Here is a 19,106-nt window from a genome sequence, read left to right as displayed (position 1 = left end):
GGTTTCATTTTAAAGATCATTGGAAAGATATACAGAACTTCCATCAAGTTATAATATTTTTCATAAATCGGGGAGATACGTCCCGTGACAAGATATAGAAGTTAAAGTTCGATGAGAATGAACCGTTGCATTTAAGACTAGAAGCACAATTGTCAACTCTCCCTTATTTGTGTGAATATCAGTTAATTAAATATTTGTAATTCTCTCGACTAATTATAGTGGCTTCTCTACCTATCTTCAAATAATACATTGATTTCACGGTTATTTGAACGGATTCACCGAGGAAAAATTAAATAGGCAAAAACAAACGTACTATCATGTAAAAGTTACACTCCTGGGCCGAGTTGTTCAGAGCTGGATTAAGATAACCCCAAGATTAGTGCGAGATTTGAATTAACATGTGAAATGAGTAATGAGAGCCTCCCGTGCATAACTGGGCTGGGGTAAAGACGTACCCCTTACTGCAGGCAGAGACATTTGTAGCTTAAGGTGTATCGATACAAACCGATATTTTTCAATCGCCTTAAAAATGATTTTATTCTTAACCGCCGAACCGCCATAAAATTTTCACCGTTAACTGACCTTGAATTGGAGTTTGTCAAAATATTATTTTAAGTAAAATCGATATTACCATGACAACGATAAAAAAAAAATACTGAAATCAGTTAACGTCAAAAATCCAACACCAGGAACTTGAAGTGCGGTGTTTGGCAAACAACCTCAGTGAAAATACGTACGTTTGAATTCAAATAAAACGCAAATATATTTTAAGCCATATATTTTCAATAGCCGTTATAAATGAACGAATAAGCAAATTCCAAATACCTCAAATTGCTCCAAAGCATCATCATAATGCTGCTTAATAGCATATTTTCATGATAAGAAATTTTGGTGTATTTCCTTTCTTGCGATCTTGGAAACTAACTTTCTTTCTAAACACCGTTCCAAGTGTAAAATCTGGATTCTTTTAACTCTTTTTCATATATCTCAGGAACGGCTGGATAGAAATCTTTAACCAACTCACTGACCGTAATCTTTAAGCTGTGTTTATTAATGTGTCAAACTTTCATCAACTTTGATTCCCTGCAACACTTTCAAATTCAAAGCCGAACCAAACCTACGAAAAGGTCAAAAATCTGCGTTGGGATGATCATCGTTTTGACGTTGGGCTCATTCTTTCAAATTAAGCATAAATGTTGCTAGTCTCCCTCGCAGCCCTTTTTTGGATGTCACGCAACGCTCCCCCAAAAGGTGGGAGGGGGGCGTTGCATGACATCCAAAAAACGGCTGCGGGGGAGACTAAGATGTTGCACACCATAGTGCTAAAAGACAAAAGGCAGTTTGTTGTTTTGGGCCTAAAAATATATACAATGGCTAATATCACCCTACAGTGTTAAATTGCGATTTAAACTACAAATCGCTGTTTCGACAATAACTGTAAATACTGCTGCATGTCGATAAAAGTATTCATCAACAAGCTAGTTTTGCGACCTATACAGTAAACACCCTGCATATAAGAAGAAGTGGATTAAGAACATCAGGCTGAAAGTTGACCAATAAAGCACCATATATATAACAACCAATGCAGCCTGATAAATAAAACATGTTCTTATATAAAAAAAAGAGGATGCCAGAATACGAAACCAATACAGTACAGTATGCTTTACTTATATTAGAAATTACAGTATGTATTTATTTTTAATTAAATTTTAAAATTATTTTTAGTAGATAAAACATTGTATGTATATTAATTACACCTCTAATAATCTATTTTTCAGGAAGATTTCTCACTAAGCACCCAGTGAATAAGAACTTCATCAGCCTGAAACCCAAAATCATAGGTTCTTATATGTGGCTGTTTACTGTACAGCAGACGGCCGACAGTTTCGTATCCCACTTTTCCCCATTTATAAGCGGGTGCGCATGCACTGATAAGACCTCTACCAAACACCGCTGTGAATGGCGGGAAACGAGGACCTTCTTTGGAACGCTGGTTGTGCATTGTTTAACAAAGAAAGTTCGAGACTCGTCACCATCTTAGGTAAATAGTGTCTCCACTTTGTACAGAATAAAATGTGAGTTGTCGTAAGTCATCATCCAATTCAACTTCTCTACCAAGCTGTAAACAAAAAGAAAATACAAACCGAAACTCAAAGGGCCGGTTATTGAAACGAAGTTTTGCCGCTAGTTATTTATCTGATTAAAAAACGTTATAAGCCATTTTTATTTGGCCAACTCTACTATCTGAACAGTTATTTTATACTATGACTAGAGTGCAGACTAACGAAAGATTTATCTCCCTAAAATCATAATCCGCTTATTAACAGTCAGTCAGATCTGGAGTTCTTGTCCAATGTTTGCCTTTTTAGATAAGTGACCGGCCCAAAGGCTCTAAAGTTTTTCTGTCTGTTAAATATTGTGAAGATTAATTACAAATGATTCCCAATAACGGAAACAAGAAATTCATGATCTCTTATAAACAGACTTTTCCGTTGGCGAGGTGAAGAATACAAACTTAAGTGCTTGGCTCGAAATTAAGTATTCGGTGCAACTACAGAGATTTCAGCATCAAACAAATAAGAAAACAAGCAAAAAAACGTTCGAAAGTGAACAACAAGACTGACAAGAGGATATGGACTGTAGAAGGCGGGAGGGGCATAAGGGGACAAGCCAAAGAACTAACTAAGAGCTTTAGGTATTATGCAAGACAGGATGACAGTTGAATATTAATACACAGTTACATTAAAGCTCTTTAATTGGCTGAACGGCGATATATCAAAGGAAACTGAATATCGGCGTTCATCACCAACAACTCGTTTACTGTAGTACCATGTGTATGACGTCCTCACCTTGTTGTCTACAGACGATAATCTTTGGTCGGAACTGTCAACTTTAAACAATCGATAGAGTAACCCTTTAAGCTTCCCTATTGTCATAGTTCCTGCAAAAGACCACCCGACCAGTTTATTGACGAAGAAAAAAAATCAAACATTTGTTTTCTACGCTTGTAAGTCTCATGTTAGCTACAAACTTTCCATTTCTAACGAAAAAAAGTGGTTTTAAAGCTTTAAAGATGTCTAAGAGAGGTGATACGTAACACAATGTTGCAATCTTTCAGTGTAAAAAGAAGCTCAGGTTTTTACCTTCAATTGGCTTCTTTGTCCCTCGCTCGCTCCTCTTGGGAAAGATTAAATTTTTATATAGTTTCTTTACGACAGGACATACAAATAGATCTTTGGGCTTAAAGAAGGATTCAAAATATCAAAAGAAATCATGCACGCTACGTTGTTTGCGAACGTGAAAACTGCCTCTTCACGTTCACGTTCATTCAAACTGCAAATGGCGGATGGCAAGCGGCGGCAAGCGTCAAAAATGGCGGGAAAATTATGATCACGTGGTAGTTTTCCCTGCCCTTCACGGTTGGCTGGCTGTTAGGGAATCAAGAAATCTCCCATATTTCCGATTTCTTCGAATTTGTGTTCTAAGCTTCTTCACCTGGTAATATCTTCGAGACAGTTTTCTTGTCTGCGGCATCAGGACACGTGTTAAGGAATGAGGAAAATCATACCCCAGGGGAGATATTACCTATTTGAACCTATCAGAAGCCAAATCAGTCCTGTGGCGTAAATAGACCTTTTTACCGATACGGCGGCCATATTGAATTAATTCCATTTGAGGAGTATTATGGGATGCCCAGGGGGCATGAGCACATTTCGTCTGTATTTTCGAGCGCTTTTCGAGACATTTTTTCTTAAAATTTTCGAATAACATTGTAATGGGGAAAAAGATCCTTGTGCCGTGTTTCGATGTAATAATGATCGTCTTTTTCCCGAACAATATACAGTGAAAGACCATATTTCTAATACTAAACTAGAAAAAGGAGATCATTATTACATCCAAACACGGCACAAGGAGCTTTTTTCCCTTTACAATCTTATTCTAAGAAAACTTTAAGAAAAAATGTCCCGAAAAGCGCTCGAAAATACAGACGAAATGTGCTGTTGCCCCCTGGGTATCCTATAATACTCCTTAAATCGAATTAATTCAATATGGCCGCCGTATCGGTAAAAAGGTCTATTGGCATTAAATGTGTGCTAAGCTCCTTCCCTGCTAGCAGAGTTGCTTCGACCTTTCCTAGATAAGTCGGGAATGAGGACTTATCTAGGAAAGATCGAAGTGACTTTGCTAGCAGGGTACTTCTGTTCACCTGGTAATTTCTTCGTGACAGATTTCTTGTCTGGGGCATCCGGACACGTGATCGTCACAGCTGTACAGGTGTTGTTAAGGATTGAGAAAAATTTACAATTTATTTGAACTTATCAGAAGCCACATCAGCGCTAACAGTACTTGCCCATGTGGGCTTTCCTACGCTGATTGTCAACTCTGTGTTATTATGACCTCGGCATCCGAACGGTATCCAGGAACACTTTAAAACAGTTGTGTAATGCCAGGAAATATCCATTTCCCCACCCCCAAACTAAAGGAGGGAACTTTTGCTTCAGACCCGCATTTCGTAGAATCTTGTCATACCCCCCATCCCCTGGAATTTCACACAAACACGATCAGGGGTCAATGGCGGATCCAGGGGAAGGGCCTGGGGGGCCCACCTCTCCTTACTTTTAGACCAAAATGAGGCCCGAAGGGCCGAAAAATTTTTTTTTGAGCCCCCCCCCCCCCTCTTATCTCAGGGTCTGGATGACCGCTCCGCCCCCCACCCCCCTTATCTGAAGGTCTGGATCTGCCACTGGGGCTTTCAATAAGCACCGACGGCCGACGAAACACGTCGGCTACTTTGCTCACAGAAGTCGATTAATTTTTCCTAGAAAGAAGAAGCAACTAGTTTGAATAACGTTGTAACCAAAAACTATATCATAAGATCTGAATGAAAACGTAATTATGAGTGGTTTCATAAAAGCCCAATGGTTATACGTTGTGCTTTAATAATGTGAACACTACATTTCAGTCAATTTTTCACAAGTTTCTTTATAGGTTTCCGCAGAATTTCTTTACGACCAAAAGTACGTAATTTTAGTTTCATCATTTGTTCATTGCTGGTAGGAATTGATTGAGTGACTGATAAATCGAAAGATGCATAAAAGCTACATTTTCTTGAATGAAAAACGCACTCTCTTGTCCTCAATTTAGCCCCTAGAACGCTGAAAACTGCGGCCTTGAAATTTCAAAGCGCGCCCCAGACCCCCTCCCCATACAAATTCCTTAAACTGACCTCCATACATTTCCCTAAAGAATTAGTTGAGAGAATTATTTGAAAAAACAAAGCATTTACCCTTAGGTGACCATTAGATTGACTCTTATAATCTTTTCCCTTGATGACATGCTGGTATTGTTGGGAGAACATTAAAGTTGGTCACTTTCCATACCACCGTTCGAAAAGAGTAGGGGAGTTTGCTAGGTAGTGTGGACTATCATAAATATCACGGATTGGGGTGGTAAGCTTATAAATGGACCAACAGGGGCAGTCAGTGGCAACTTGTATGCTGATGTCTGAGCTTAAGCAAAGGCCGGGCGTTTCCGAGTGACACACGTCTACAGGAAGTTAGTTTTTTCCCCTTAAAATTATGTATTGATGTTATCAAATTTGCATTGCTTAGCGTTTGTGCTCTTAAAGAGATCATTTGCTCCGAAAATTTGGTCAAACCACTGCCCAAGAGTACAAAAAGTCAACTTCCGGTTGACGTACGTCGCTCAAAAACGTCCTTGCATTAACTCCTCAATAACGGTCCATTTTTAGGTCGTACGAGAGGCTGGGTCGGGGTTGTGTCGAACAGGCCACTTCCGAGTTCCAAAAACCCTCACTTTCAAAATGAGGCTAGGTGCACAACCTTTCTTGTGAAAATGAGTTTTATTTGCACGAAAATAAAAAGTTATTTCCATATCAACGGCTGAGCATCTACCCTCGTTTTGAAACAGAGGCCCGGGGGAACTCGGAAATGGCCTATTACACTTTGAGACTTTTTAGGGGATTAATTTTGACCCAGTTTCCTGCGCAATCTCCTAACAGCCAATGAAAGAAGCGTTAACGTCCCAAAACGGTCCCATAGTGCACTTCGAGACAACACCGACCCAGTCTCACGCACAAACTTAAAATGTTCAATTATGTAAAGAGGACAAGTACTGTTGTTCCTCTTGACCGGGACTTTGCAAAGAAAGAAGTAAGAGAAGTATGGGACTTACAGAGGATAGTGACTGTGCATTAAAGAAGTCTACTTGATATTTAATAGAATTTGTATCAATACATCATCAAGGATACAAATCAAAGAATCTTTTAACGTTTTGGAGCTACTTTGGCTGCGTTCAGCTTCAATGGGAACTCCATGAACTGAAAGACACAAAAGGCTTACTCCTACAAATAATTGGAAACTTTTACATGGCTGAATCTGCCAGTGGGCAAGATGAAGCGAATCCTGTGTAACGATAGGCTACCCGAGCGGGCCCATCTTGCCCGGTCGGGATTTCCCACGGGTGTCCCGCAAGAAAAAGCCATCTTTTCGACCCTGTAATGGCTGCGGCCGCACTTGAGGACTTAACCGAGTTTTTTTCCAATTAACTAATTAATGTTTAAACTTTATTAAGAGAGGGCAGACTCGTCAAACAGAAGGGGGCGACCCCCCTCCCACCGACACCCCCTCCCATACTAACCCCCAATAGCCGAAACCAACTGTTGATTCTAAAACATATGGGCACTTGGACTGGATTTGGAGAAGAAGATTTGGGCCCAGTTGTTCGAAGGCCGATTAGCGCTTAACCTTCGGGTTTCTCTTTCTTGTGTTCAAAAGCATTTTCTCGGATAATTTTCTCTGTTATATTTAGAGCTTTCAATCATCAACTTGTGGACAAAAAGAATTAAAACTGAAATGCTTTTTAAGCTTTCAAATTTGAATTCAAATCTCGCACTAACCCTGGGTTATCTTAACCCGGCTTTGAAAAACTCGGCCCTAGACGATAACTTTCACCAGTTATTATTGAGAGATTCAGAAAACCATTTAAATCGGCTGTTCTGATATATGATTTATTCATGACTACATCCTCATCCTTTCACGGGTTTATGACGAACCAATTCAATGACCTGCTCCCAGTTGGCTTGTTAGCTTAATTGGTAAGAGCGCTGCACCGGTATCACAGAGGTTAAGGGTTCGAATCCCTTACAAGCTTGAATTTTTTCAGGCTTTCTTTTCGCAACTGCAAAAAGCTGCGTCTATAACTGCGACGATCATCTTTCAGTAAAATTAAAGTTGACTCGTTGAAAAAACTGCGACTGCAGTTTACCTGGCCCCCGTTGTTCAAAAGAAGGATACCGTTATCCACCGGATAAATTTCTATCTACTGGATATCGCAATTGGTTTCCCTAATACTGACGTATCCACTGGACAGTGATTTATCTGGCCTCAGTTGTTCAAAAGTTGGATAGCGCTATCCAACGGATAAATCATTATCCCACGGATAAAAGTAGGGAAACTAATTGCGCTATCCAGTGGATAGTGATTTATCTGATGGATAGCGTTATCTACCTTTTGAACAACTGGGGCAGTGTTATCCAGTTTTTGAACAACCCGGGGCCAGAACCTTAAACTGAACTGGCACCCAAATCACGCTTCTCCAACTGGAAGGTACAGAAAAGTGGACAAAAATTGAGAAAATAATACAAGTAGAGATGCAGCATAGAAACAGAAATGACTGATACAACTATCAGCTTGTTGTACCTTTGATGAGTTCCTCGTATCTCGGGTGTAACTCTACAAATGCAGGATTCAGTGAACTGGCTTGCCCATCAGCAGTATTTCCACCAGCATTAATCCAACACTTGGCATACTTCTTTAGGTAAGCCCGCTCTGCAGTCTCTCTCTCTTTTAAACTGACCTGAGAAAAAGGAATAATACAAGTAAGTAGCCTAAAAATCGTTCCACGTAAGGGAAACCGGATTTGGAATACAGGATCCTTATATTTAACATTTTGCTTGTGGAATCCGGAATCCTGGGCTTTAAAATCCGGAATACAGCTCAAGGGATCGGAAATCCCACGAACAATTGGAATCTGGAATCCAAGTTCCACTGACAAAGACTAGCATTTAGTACCTGGATTCTGGAATCCACAGCGTGGAATCCAGAATCCAAAACTGCCTTGGGTTCCCTTACATGGAGCAATAAGAAAACAACCACCACTTTCCTGATGCCACCACTTGTTTCCTCATGAAATGACATCTGAGGAACAAGCGAAGAAATTCCATACCGATGACGTGTCACAACCCAGATCTGGGTACAGTGTAGTGCTCAGCACCTGAACAAAAAAATACAACATCCTCAAAACTCACCAAACTGCCATTGAGAGAGGTTAATGACGGCACGCGAGCAAGCAGCTCTTGACGACTGTCAAAAGTAGTCTCCCCTGCAAAATCAAAATTACTTCATTATACAGACACAGTTGAAACAATAGGGGCGTTTATACGAGGAAAAATAAGACGCATTTTAAATAAGACGCGAACTGTACCATTTATAAGAGCATGTCTTATCTAATAAGACGCGTCTTAGCTAAGCAGTGTCTTGTTTTAGACGCGTCTTATGTAAGAGGCGTCTTATTTTTCCTCGTATAAATGGCCCTAATAACACATTTTGTTAGCAACTCCAATAAATAACAAAGTTTGATAACACATAGAAAGGGCAATTATTTTCTTGGCTTTTACCTTGAAAAAGAAGATTTCCCTTGAAGCGCAACTCACTTAATTTTGGTAGATGGTTTAACTCATTAATGCTCTGAATCTAGAACGAATTTGAAAACAAGGTTAAATACACTGTATGACGGATCATTATACATTTTTGGGAAACTACCCCCTACCCCTCCCCTAAGCCAACATTTTGCACTAGGTGAGAAGCGTTAATTTTGGCTTAGGGGAGGGGTAGGTGGGCAGTTTCCTAGAAACGTATAATGATCCATGACTACAGTTACCTCCAACTAATTGCCAACCCTCTGATCCCCAATATCCACATACAAATTCTCCAAACTGGTGTCTATACATTTCCATAAAGAAATTTGATAAAAGATTAAAGCATTTTCTCCCAGCTGATTACTTTATCAATTCTCACAACCTCTTCATTTGATTGTGCATTGATATTGTTTAGGAGAAAATTGATTGTCATTCTTAAGACTTCAGAGACTGTTAACTGCAAGTAGATAAAGTGCTACACTAACTTTTAACTGTGGATGTTATTCTATGGTGTTACCATTCAAATGAATCCCCTATAGCAGACTTTTTTTTATAGTACCATTAATTTCTTAAGGTTTTACAAAAAAGAATTTTGAAATTATTTGGGAGAAGTTTTGCTTTGGTTTCTTTTTGATGGATAGAAATACCACTCATGTTTTACAAAGTCTCATGAGTTCATCTGACTTAAGAGTCAGATTTTTTCTACAAGTCAAATGCTCACAACACAACAAATAAAATTTTAACAGCTTTCCACATGTTATTCACTGAGCCTAATGTTACCATCTTCAATAAATTAATTCCACACAGTAAGCATTCAACACTGCTAATAATAGCAGTGTGCAGGCCTTGATCATTTTGTAATGGATAGCTTTGCTTATCATGAGCACCCCAGCAGTTTTTTGAGAGGTTGTAAGTAACTTCAATTGACAAGACAGTTATTTCATCTCTTTTATGACTGTAAATAGAAATCTGCTTTTCAACAGCCCTTATGCATGTTTATGTTAGACAAGATAATTTCACCACCAATCCTCTTTTTTTTTTAATGGAATTCTTTGCTTTTGTTCTTGTTGGTCACCCTGAATTTTTGTCATTCATGCCTTTGGGATTCAAAGTATTTTTGTAAGAGCCACCCTTACATACAGTGGAACTTCGATATAACAAGCTTCTATAATTATAGCAAAGTCCTCAGTATAACAAACGATTTTCTTCACCCCAGAAATAGTAAAATATATGGAAAAGAACCTGGACATAGCCAAACCTTGTAAAAGTGAACAAATAATTTTGCCAGTCTTTTGGCCCTTTGTTATATAGAGCTTCCACTGTATTTCCAAAAATATTGCATTAGTCAGGAACACAATTTAATGATGAACCAGAACAGAAAGAACAATTTGCATTTTCCTACCTGACTAATTTTGTTTCTGCTTAGGGAGAGTGATTGTAAAACTGGGAACAGAAGCTTGTCAACTTGTCCATCTAAACACAATATCACATTTATCACATTAAATGCAGTGTTAATAGAGCAAATTTATTGGAACAAAAGAAAGTTTTGAAGTCGCTTTCAATAATAATAAGTAATGGTAACAGGACTGAGTGGAGTCCAATTCGGTCTGTAATCATACGAGTGATTAACAAAATCGGACGACCGAGTAGCGGGAGTCCGATTTGTTTAATCACGAGTATGATTACAGACTGAATTGGACGACACAAAGTTCTGTTACCAATTAATCATAACTTTAACAAAATTTGTGATATATTAGGCTCTTTTTTTAAATCAAAACACAAGAAATTGTGAGATTTTTTTGCTGGCAGTGAAAAAAAAAAGCCATTTAAGCGCGCGCGTGATGGCGCGTACTGTCCAATTACTTAGGCATGACGCGTACTGTTCTATTAAACTGTCCAATTAAGGCTGAAATCAGGGCAGTTGATAGCCAATCAGATTTGACAATTTTGTTATAGTTATGATTATAATAATAAATTATAATAATAATAACAATAAGAAGAAGAAGAAGACGACGACGACGAAGAAGAAGAAGAAGAAGAAGAAAGAAGAAAATGAAGAAAATGAAGAAAATGAAGAGAGGTATAAAATTGAAACGAACCTTGTACTTTGTTTCCTAATTCAATACTCTCTATGCCATTGTCATTCAATATAAGACAACTGAGTCTAAAAGAAAAATTAATGTGGTATAAATACATGCATTACTGAAGGGAAATGATCAATATAAAATGTAACTTTAAATTATGCAGCTCAGTCTGTTGTGCATAGAAAAGTAGTCTCGTGTATAGCTCATTGACGAAGTTAACATACAGCTATTTCAAGAAAGGTTGTCACAAGAGAAATGTGCACACAACAATCCCAAAACGTAATATGGGATATAATCAATACACTGTTTCTGACACTGTCGCTGTTGAACCTACTTTTGTTGCTTTCTTTTAGCACTCACAAACACACGTCCATGGCCTCTCGTGTCATTCTTTCAAACTTCTTTGAAAAACAGTGAATTCAAAACCACCCACAATACCTTTCGGGATTGTTGCGTGCACTTTTTCCGACAACCTTTCTCGAAATAGCTGTATACAGGTTATCTATCCCTCTGTACGGCTCTGTTCAGATCATTATCATCACCACCATCATCCTTTGACTACCACAGTGGATGGGACATTCATGGAGCTGATTTCTTCCCAAACACCACGATTCGCCATTGCTGAACTCAAGTCCCTGGTATCAAGTCCTGAATCACTAGCAATTGCTTCAGGGCATGTTAGCTTAAGTAAATGCACTTTGCCTACTGGACGCCAGAGAATGAGAGATGAGATTAGGGAGCTTAAGCAATAAAGACAGCGATGGCAGCGAAAATGTCATTTACAAAGTGAATTCACGTTGCTTTATTCCATCTCGTTCAATTCATCAAATGTTGGCAAATTTTTCTTGAGTTGAATTCTAAAAGACTGTATCAAAATTCAGAGAAAGGAAGAGGAAGTTGTTGTCTTGTGTTCAGGTCCTCCACAAAGTGTGAAATTAATGTTCATTAAGTTTTGTAGAAATTTAAAGCCAAGGTAAATAGTAACCTACTCCAAACCTGATTTTGCTTCTTTTCTCTTCAAAATTATTTGTAGAAAAGGGAATTTAATAGGAAGAAAGGCATAACACAAAATGGTGAATACTGTCTGTCGGATTATTCAGAGGAAACGGACCATGCTGAACACTTAAAGAGATTACAGTTATTGCATAGATACACCTTAATCATTACCTTGGTAATTGGCCCAGTCTCAATATTGATGTCCAGTCTGACAGCTGGTTTCCCTCAAGATTGAGTAACTGTACATTCTGGAATCCTTGTAAGTCACAAAGTTGACCATCTTCTCTTCTACAGAGAATCAGAGATAACATTAAACACAATTCTTTCCAGTGATCATCACATGGTAGACAGTGGAAAGGAATATTTCATGTGCATGTCATCAGCAATAAATGTCTTCCTGCTAATTGTTAGCAGGAAGGAATTTGCCACTCTTTGGCCAAATTTACCTCAGATTTTTCAAGCAGTTGTGACAAACATGAAGCTCTTTTAGTGAAGGCATCATGCCTACTATAACCTCTACCTGATGAAAAAAATGCGACATTTTAGTGTCCTTTCTCTATAAATTAAATAATGATTTAATTTACAACAAGTTTGAGATTTTGTTACCTCTTCAAAACCAAGTTCCATCTTGTTTAAGAATAAAACTGTGACTGTAGAAAATGAAGGTAAAAGCTGTTCTGGTTCACTTGGTAATCTGAGTAAATTCTCCCTTTAAAGAAAAAAGTAGATTAATCAATTATTTATCATATGGTTGCATTACAAATGTGACTGTATAGGGGTAATGCAATAATAACTAGTATACCATTCGTTTACATTGTCACCCACACATAAGATACTAGAAAAAGAGCTCTCAAGGGAGAGCATGTGTTTACAGTTATTGTTATGTCTGTTGTGCACTTGTGATTTTATCGGCTGGCTAAGTCATAATTCATAAGCATGAAATGTAAAATGTTTTATCAAAGAAAATAGAGTGTGATTTCTTGCATTGAAGTAAAAATTTTGACATACAAGGTAACAGTTATTCATCTGATGTAACAAGTTACACTTCACCTTCATGTCAAGAAAATAAAGACTGACTTCCTACATGGTAAAAAACAATTTTTTGATGCAACAGGTCGCGCTTATTATTCAGATGCAACAGGTCACACTTCACCTTCAGGTTAGGTACATGTAGCATGCTGATGAATACCAATTAATCCTTTTTGCATGTGTTTCAGTTTATAATTTATAGAAACTGTAAACACAAAAAGTACTTGAAATCTTCATAACAAGGTAATGAATGCATGTAATGAACATCTCTATAGCAGCTGATTATGCAAAAATTATAAAAATATATAGAAGAGAAACATGACACAATATGGTTACTTACGATAAATTAAGGATCTGAAGGTGTTTAAGATTTCTTGTTATTGATGCTACGTCCATCCAAGATGACAGAAGAGTTTTAGAAAGATCAAGTTCTGAGATATCTACACTAACATTAAGAAAATCAGCATATATATAATATAATATATAGGAAGACTGTGTTTCGATTTTTCCGTAGTAGAGTGCTCAATACGTTAAAGTAGAGCGTGATATGTAATGTATATAATTTTATATATATATATACCTATCAATGTAAAGCCAGCGGGAAGGGGGGGCAGGGCATGGGGTGGGGATTTGATTGTCTTTGTTGTCCCTGGGGTAGGGCATTTGACTGATCTTGTTCTCCCGGGGGAGGGGATATTTGAATCTTTCTTCGCCCGACGCGGACATATTTGACTGCGGACTTGGACGAAAAAGACTGTGACCGAACATATGTTTCCCGCTTCCACGCTTCACGCATGCGCCATACGGTTTGAAAAGATAAGGAAGTCATGGAGGCCAATGAGAACAAGCGAAGGCTGAGTGGATTTCACTGTTTTGTCTTCAAATTTCGTTTGTTTTAGAGTGTTTTTGCTCCATTGAACCTCTTAAAATACTGTAGTATCAAAGTAAACGGAAGTAAAGAGAAACCAAGTCGATTTTTGCAAGTACAATTAATTAGTGTATGGCTCATTCGCTACAATCACTGTAAACTTATAAAACTGACGTTCTTTGTACCCTTTACTAAGAACAGTATATTTAGACTTACAAAATGTGGACTTTCTCCTAAAGGTTTATGTATTCTACGCAGTGTAACATGGATTATGGTTAAAACGTATAATTGCAGCTGTAACAGGAACATGTATGATCTTTGGGAGAGAAGGGAGTTACGGGGAGTTTCTCTCCCGTAGCGTCCGGCCTGAAGAAACCACTGCTCGCAGGGTAGTGATGCAGCAACGTTTATAAAAGATTGCAGAGTTTTATTTGGAGATATTTTTATTGCGCCTTTCTTAGGTTCTTCCTTGGGATTGACAGCAATGTGCAGCCTGGGGTGGGGAAATTTGGTTGCATTTGACTGGAATGATTTGCCCATGGGCAGGGAATTTGATTGCAAATTTTTGAAAAAAGGCAAATCCCCACCCTATGCCCTGCCTCCCCCCCCCCCCCCCCCCCCGCCGGCATAATATTGATAGGTGCATTAAAAAACCACTAATAAGAACAACTGTTCTGCTGTAAGGATATTAGGGGGCCAGGGTTTTCAAGAGGCTACCACTGGAGGCTGGCCAGACAGTCAGACTGAGTACTGCTTCCAAGGCTACAACCAGTTGCAAAACTACTTGCAAAACTGAACCTTCAAGGCTTAATAAATGGCCTGTTCAAGATCTTGTGCTTATGATTCCCCCTCCTCCCCTTCTTCAGGGGTTTCAAACATTAAAGTAGCCAGCAGGTTTGAAAAGAGTAACCCACTGTATCAACAAGGGCCCAGTAGTCCCCTTTTACGAGGGGGTGGGGGAGGGGATCTTGTGCCTCGGAAAATTTTGAAAATTCAAAGCCCTAGAATGCAATTTATAGTATTCTGGGGACTAAATTTTTGGACAAAAGAGCGTGTTTTTCATTCAAGAAAATATAGCTTTCGATTTATCAGTCACACAATCAATTCCTGTGAACAATGAATGAATGAAGAAAACCAAATTATGTTCCTTTGCACATAAACAAATTCTGCACAAACCTATAAAGAAACTTGTCAAAAAAATGACTGAGAGCATTACCTAAAACCAGTCGGCCTCTATGAATCGAAAACACAACATAATTACGTTTTTCATTCAGATTTTATGATATATTTTTTGTTTAAACGTTATTCAAACTAGTTGCTTCTACTTTCTAGAAAAAAGTACCTGACCTCTATGAGCAAAGTAGCTGACACTTTTCGTTGGCCATCAGTGCGTATTGAAACCCCTTCCTTTTTAAAGTTACTAGCAATACAAGACCATGCTGAAAATTTGGAGGAACAACTTTGAATGCAGTGGAGGGAGGGGGTTAGTGTTATATCTCACAGAAGTGTGACAAGCAGGGATTTTATTAATAAGTAAAAAAAGGCCAGTTTTTTGTCGGAGTGTCTCAACATTTTTGCAACTGGCTGTAGCAATGATCCTTGCAACCAAGCTATGCTAGTCCCCATACAAGGTATTCACAGACACCTATCACACTGTTAAGCGGTAAAAAATTATTTTTTTTAGTGACACAACAGGAGGAGATATGAAACATATCAAAACCCACACAGCACAAGATGGCCAACAAAGATGCAACCAGCCTGCTACAAACACATTGATATAAATTATGAGCAGTGTAGTTCTGTGAATAAAGTACAACCAGACTTGGCCTCAGAAATTCAGCATGGGATCTTTGGGGGGTTAAATTTTGGTCCAGGGATTTTTTGGGGGTTTTGTTGGAAGCACTAGGGATTTTAAGGGGGGGGGGGGGGGGGTTGGATTTTTGCTCCAGCCCTATTCAATTATCTCCATCACTTGAAATCCACAGTACCCCCTGGGGATTTCTTGGGGCTTTTATTTCATGCAGACCTTCATTTTTGTAGTAGTGAAAAGGATACTTGGTGCAACTTTGTAAAAGTCATTTTCTTTATCTGGTCCATTTACTGTTAGGCCTCTTAAACTAACCTCTCTTATTGTCTTGTAGTCACTGAAAATGTATAAATTATTATAGGTTTATGTAATACTGATATCATATAAGCAGGCAGTAGGCCTTACCATTTCATGCAAGGAAAAGCGAACACATACTGTAGTGTATGCATCCAGCAGAAAGCAGAAACTGGCTTGCTAACCTGTGAGCAAGATCTCAAGAGGGTTTTGGAGGGAGGACACTGTAGAAAACGAGAGCTTGCAATCATGTCCCAGAAATTTGAATTTCTGCATCAAAAAGTCGATGCAAAATGCTGATTGAACTTTGGAAATGACCTTATCATGAGAAACTGAAAGTGATGACAGGCCATTCAACTTCACTGGCATGAAAGCTTTGAACAAGTTTTACAAACTGCTCTTAGCAAGAAGATCTCTTTCAGCGATTTAACACTATAAAATAACAAAGGTTATTCTATTTGCTTATAGCTATAGCTTCTTTTTAGCAAATAAAAAATGGCTTGGTACAGTTTATATTTATCAGATGAAAAATAAGTAATATTTTAGCACTTTAAGCAACAGACAATATTAATATTATTATATTGAGTGCGAATCAGGTGTGACATAATATCAATTAAGTCCTGTCTATGCAATATCAAGTACCTCTGTTTTTGCTGAATTGAATCTGCTCCAACCATTTCCACAGCTTTCCATCTGTTGTTGCCACTCATAACATACATGTCCTCTTCATTAATGCTGTCACCACCTTGTCCATAGCGCTGTTTCAGGGCTTCAAAGATACTTATTCCAAAGTCCACCTTCTTCGGTCTTACAAAGGACCCACCCATTGGGTGTCTAGTAAAAATAAGCCCAAAATGCATTTGAGCATATATCCAGGGGCATAACCAACCTGTAGACCTGTAGGCCCGGGCCTACAAATTTTTGTTTTGATCGATGTACTGCTGGTAATAAGTTATGTGATGTTGGGGTGAGCTAAAAAGCTTATTAAGAGGTCAAAGTGTTGGTGAGGTCAGTGCGTACTATTCATCCTTGCTATTTTTTGGGATATGTGAAAATGAAAATCAGCCAGGCCTACAGCTAGTCAAAGAGCTGGCTACACTCCTGTAAATCCCTGATAAATATATAATTTAATATAGCTTTACATGCTAACTTACATTACTTAATTACAAGTCAAAGTGAGTAAGAAATTAATATTACTTCATTTGCTTTTGATGCAAACTGATTGATGAAAATGATTACTCATGCACGGTCACAAACATGGAATATCATTTACAGCAAGGAGCCCAAATGTGGGTTTACCGCTTTTAATTTATTCACATTCTTTCATACGGATTTAATCCAATCAGAAGCCAGCTGAAAACTGTCCTCGACTTCTGATTGGTTAATGTCTGCATGAAAGAATGTGAGTTAATTGAGGGAGGTCACACTTTTGGGCTCCTTGCTGTAAAAGCAAAGTTGACATAATAGTCTTTCAACAAAGTGCTAGAGATAGAAATGTTTCAATGTTTAACCACAACGTGTCCTTCATACCTGCTTTCAAAATATTTAACACCTTCATGAGTACCATCATGTTTACCTCTGCTATGGTCATCCCACTCCACACCATACCATTCACCTAACAAGAGAAAGAGTTAGGTTCTGCCATTACCATTTCTTCCATTACTGAGCTAACTGCCGACGGGTTAGCTCAGTTGGGAGAGCACTGGTCTGCCGGGCGGGAGGTCGTGGGTTCAAACTCCGGCCGGACCAACAACCAGGGTCTTTAAAAAAACTGGTGAGATCTTGCTGGCTGTGATTTGAGACCTTGTCTCAGTTCAGATGATCACGTCATTAGGTGGTCTTAGGTGGTGACGTTAAGCCGTTGGGCTTGTCTTATTCATCCTTCTTTCATCAGTTAAATCAAAGGGGATGTAAAAGAACCCACACTACCGTCAGACAAGAGTAGGGGAAGTTTCCCCGGTGGTGTGGTTTACCTTTCATGCATCATTCATATCATGAGCTATGGGTGGGTTACAGGAAACTCATAAATGGACTGATAGTAGCTGCCACTGGCACCCTTGAATGCTGAAGTCCGAGCTTACTGTCAGAATGTTAATATATAACATAAAGAGGCCATGTCTTGTTGTCCTCTTATCCACGACATTACTTTATGATACGTTACTGTTTACACCTTCACTGAGAAGCAAAAACCACTCCTCCATCTGAATTAACCATCAAAATTGTTAGGATAGGCGCTACCAGAATGAAGGCAAACGGATAAAGTGGTTAGCAGATGGTTGCTGGGACATCTCAAGGTATTCATAATTAGCTTAATCATTAGTGAACTCACTCAAGGGATGGCTAAGGCAAGAAGATGACAACACCTTGTGTGACTAGCAAAACAATAATTATGTTTCAAAAAAATTTCTGCCAAACTTCACCTTCCTCCAAACAGATCTTTTTGCAAAAACCCATAACACAGGGAGGCTACAGTAAGTGAAGATTGCAAAAAGCACTTAAATAATAGCCCTGTCATGCTTGTCACACACAAACGTTTCGCTGTTCTCTTCTTTCTGCCATCCTGTTGCATAAGCTCAATCTTGTTTGAAGCCATAGACCTCTTAAGCTTTTATGTTTTATTTTCCCAATTCAGACCATATGATGTTTTAAGGGAATGTGCCTTTTGTCTTTTCATCAGCACGTGCATAGTATATTGGATAACATTTGAAAGAAACAGTTTTCTGTGGTACCATCACGTGGTCTGAAAATGGGTAAACAAAACCTACGAGCCTAAAAAGGCCTTCTTTCCCATTTTCTTTCCATAAAAATGTGGTTTACTCGGTGTTATATGCCTCTTAACGAGCATCACATTATTTCTAATGCAACAAATAGACCTAACTAACAAAACCTGGGTCTGAATCCCGCTGTACAGCTGTAGATTGAGACTTTTCGCAAGAATCCTCGCAATGAAGAAGTCATCGATAGTTTTCGTTCCACACCACTCAAGCTGCCTTATGTCAGATGAAATATTTTTAACATACGTACCTGAAGTTGGAGGAACAAGCCCTACATATTTAATTTCTCCTCTAAAACCTTCACATAGTATCCTCTTCCCAACAATTTCGTCCGCCATTTTGTTTAGTACTTCGAAATGTTGGGACAGCGGCGGCATCAGTTTTAGAAAATGTAATCCAGACTCTGATTGGTCAATGAAAGGTAGCCAATAGAAATATTTGTTATAATGCGAAAATATTTTGTAGTTTTGGCGCCTTGGCGCCCAGATTAGACACCGCGTATTGTACTTCATTGCAAAGTAGTTTGCAGATTTTG

General features: G+C 38.6%; 1 protein-coding gene across 1 annotated transcript; it reads right to left on the bottom strand.

Moving 5' to 3' along the window:
* Positions 1 to 787: 787 nt before the first annotated feature.
* On the bottom strand, positions 788 to 19,083 carry LOC140952266 (tubulin-specific chaperone E-like). The gene is made up of 17 exons (XM_073401698.1): positions 18,822 to 19,083; positions 17,328 to 17,412; positions 16,440 to 16,631; positions 15,752 to 15,840; positions 13,169 to 13,268; positions 12,406 to 12,508; positions 12,246 to 12,319; positions 11,971 to 12,087; positions 10,819 to 10,883; positions 10,122 to 10,192; positions 8,699 to 8,774; positions 8,330 to 8,403; positions 7,722 to 7,878; positions 6,272 to 6,340; positions 4,208 to 4,267; positions 2,850 to 2,941; positions 788 to 2,119 (listed from the first exon to the last, which is right to left on the bottom strand). The coding sequence occupies exons 1-17, from the start codon at positions 19,081 to 19,083 to the stop codon at positions 2,030 to 2,032; spliced, it is 1,776 nt and encodes a 591-aa protein (XP_073257799.1). The 3' UTR covers positions 788 to 2,029.
* Positions 19,084 to 19,106: the final 23 nt, after the last annotated feature.

This window comes from Porites lutea, chromosome 11 (genome assembly GCF_958299795.1).
Source record: "Porites lutea chromosome 11, jaPorLute2.1, whole genome shotgun sequence".
NCBI classification, from domain to species: Eukaryota; Metazoa; Cnidaria; class Anthozoa; order Scleractinia; family Poritidae; genus Porites; species Porites lutea.
Note: the sequence above shows the minus strand (reverse complement) of the source record. Positions and strands in the feature narration are given on the sequence as shown.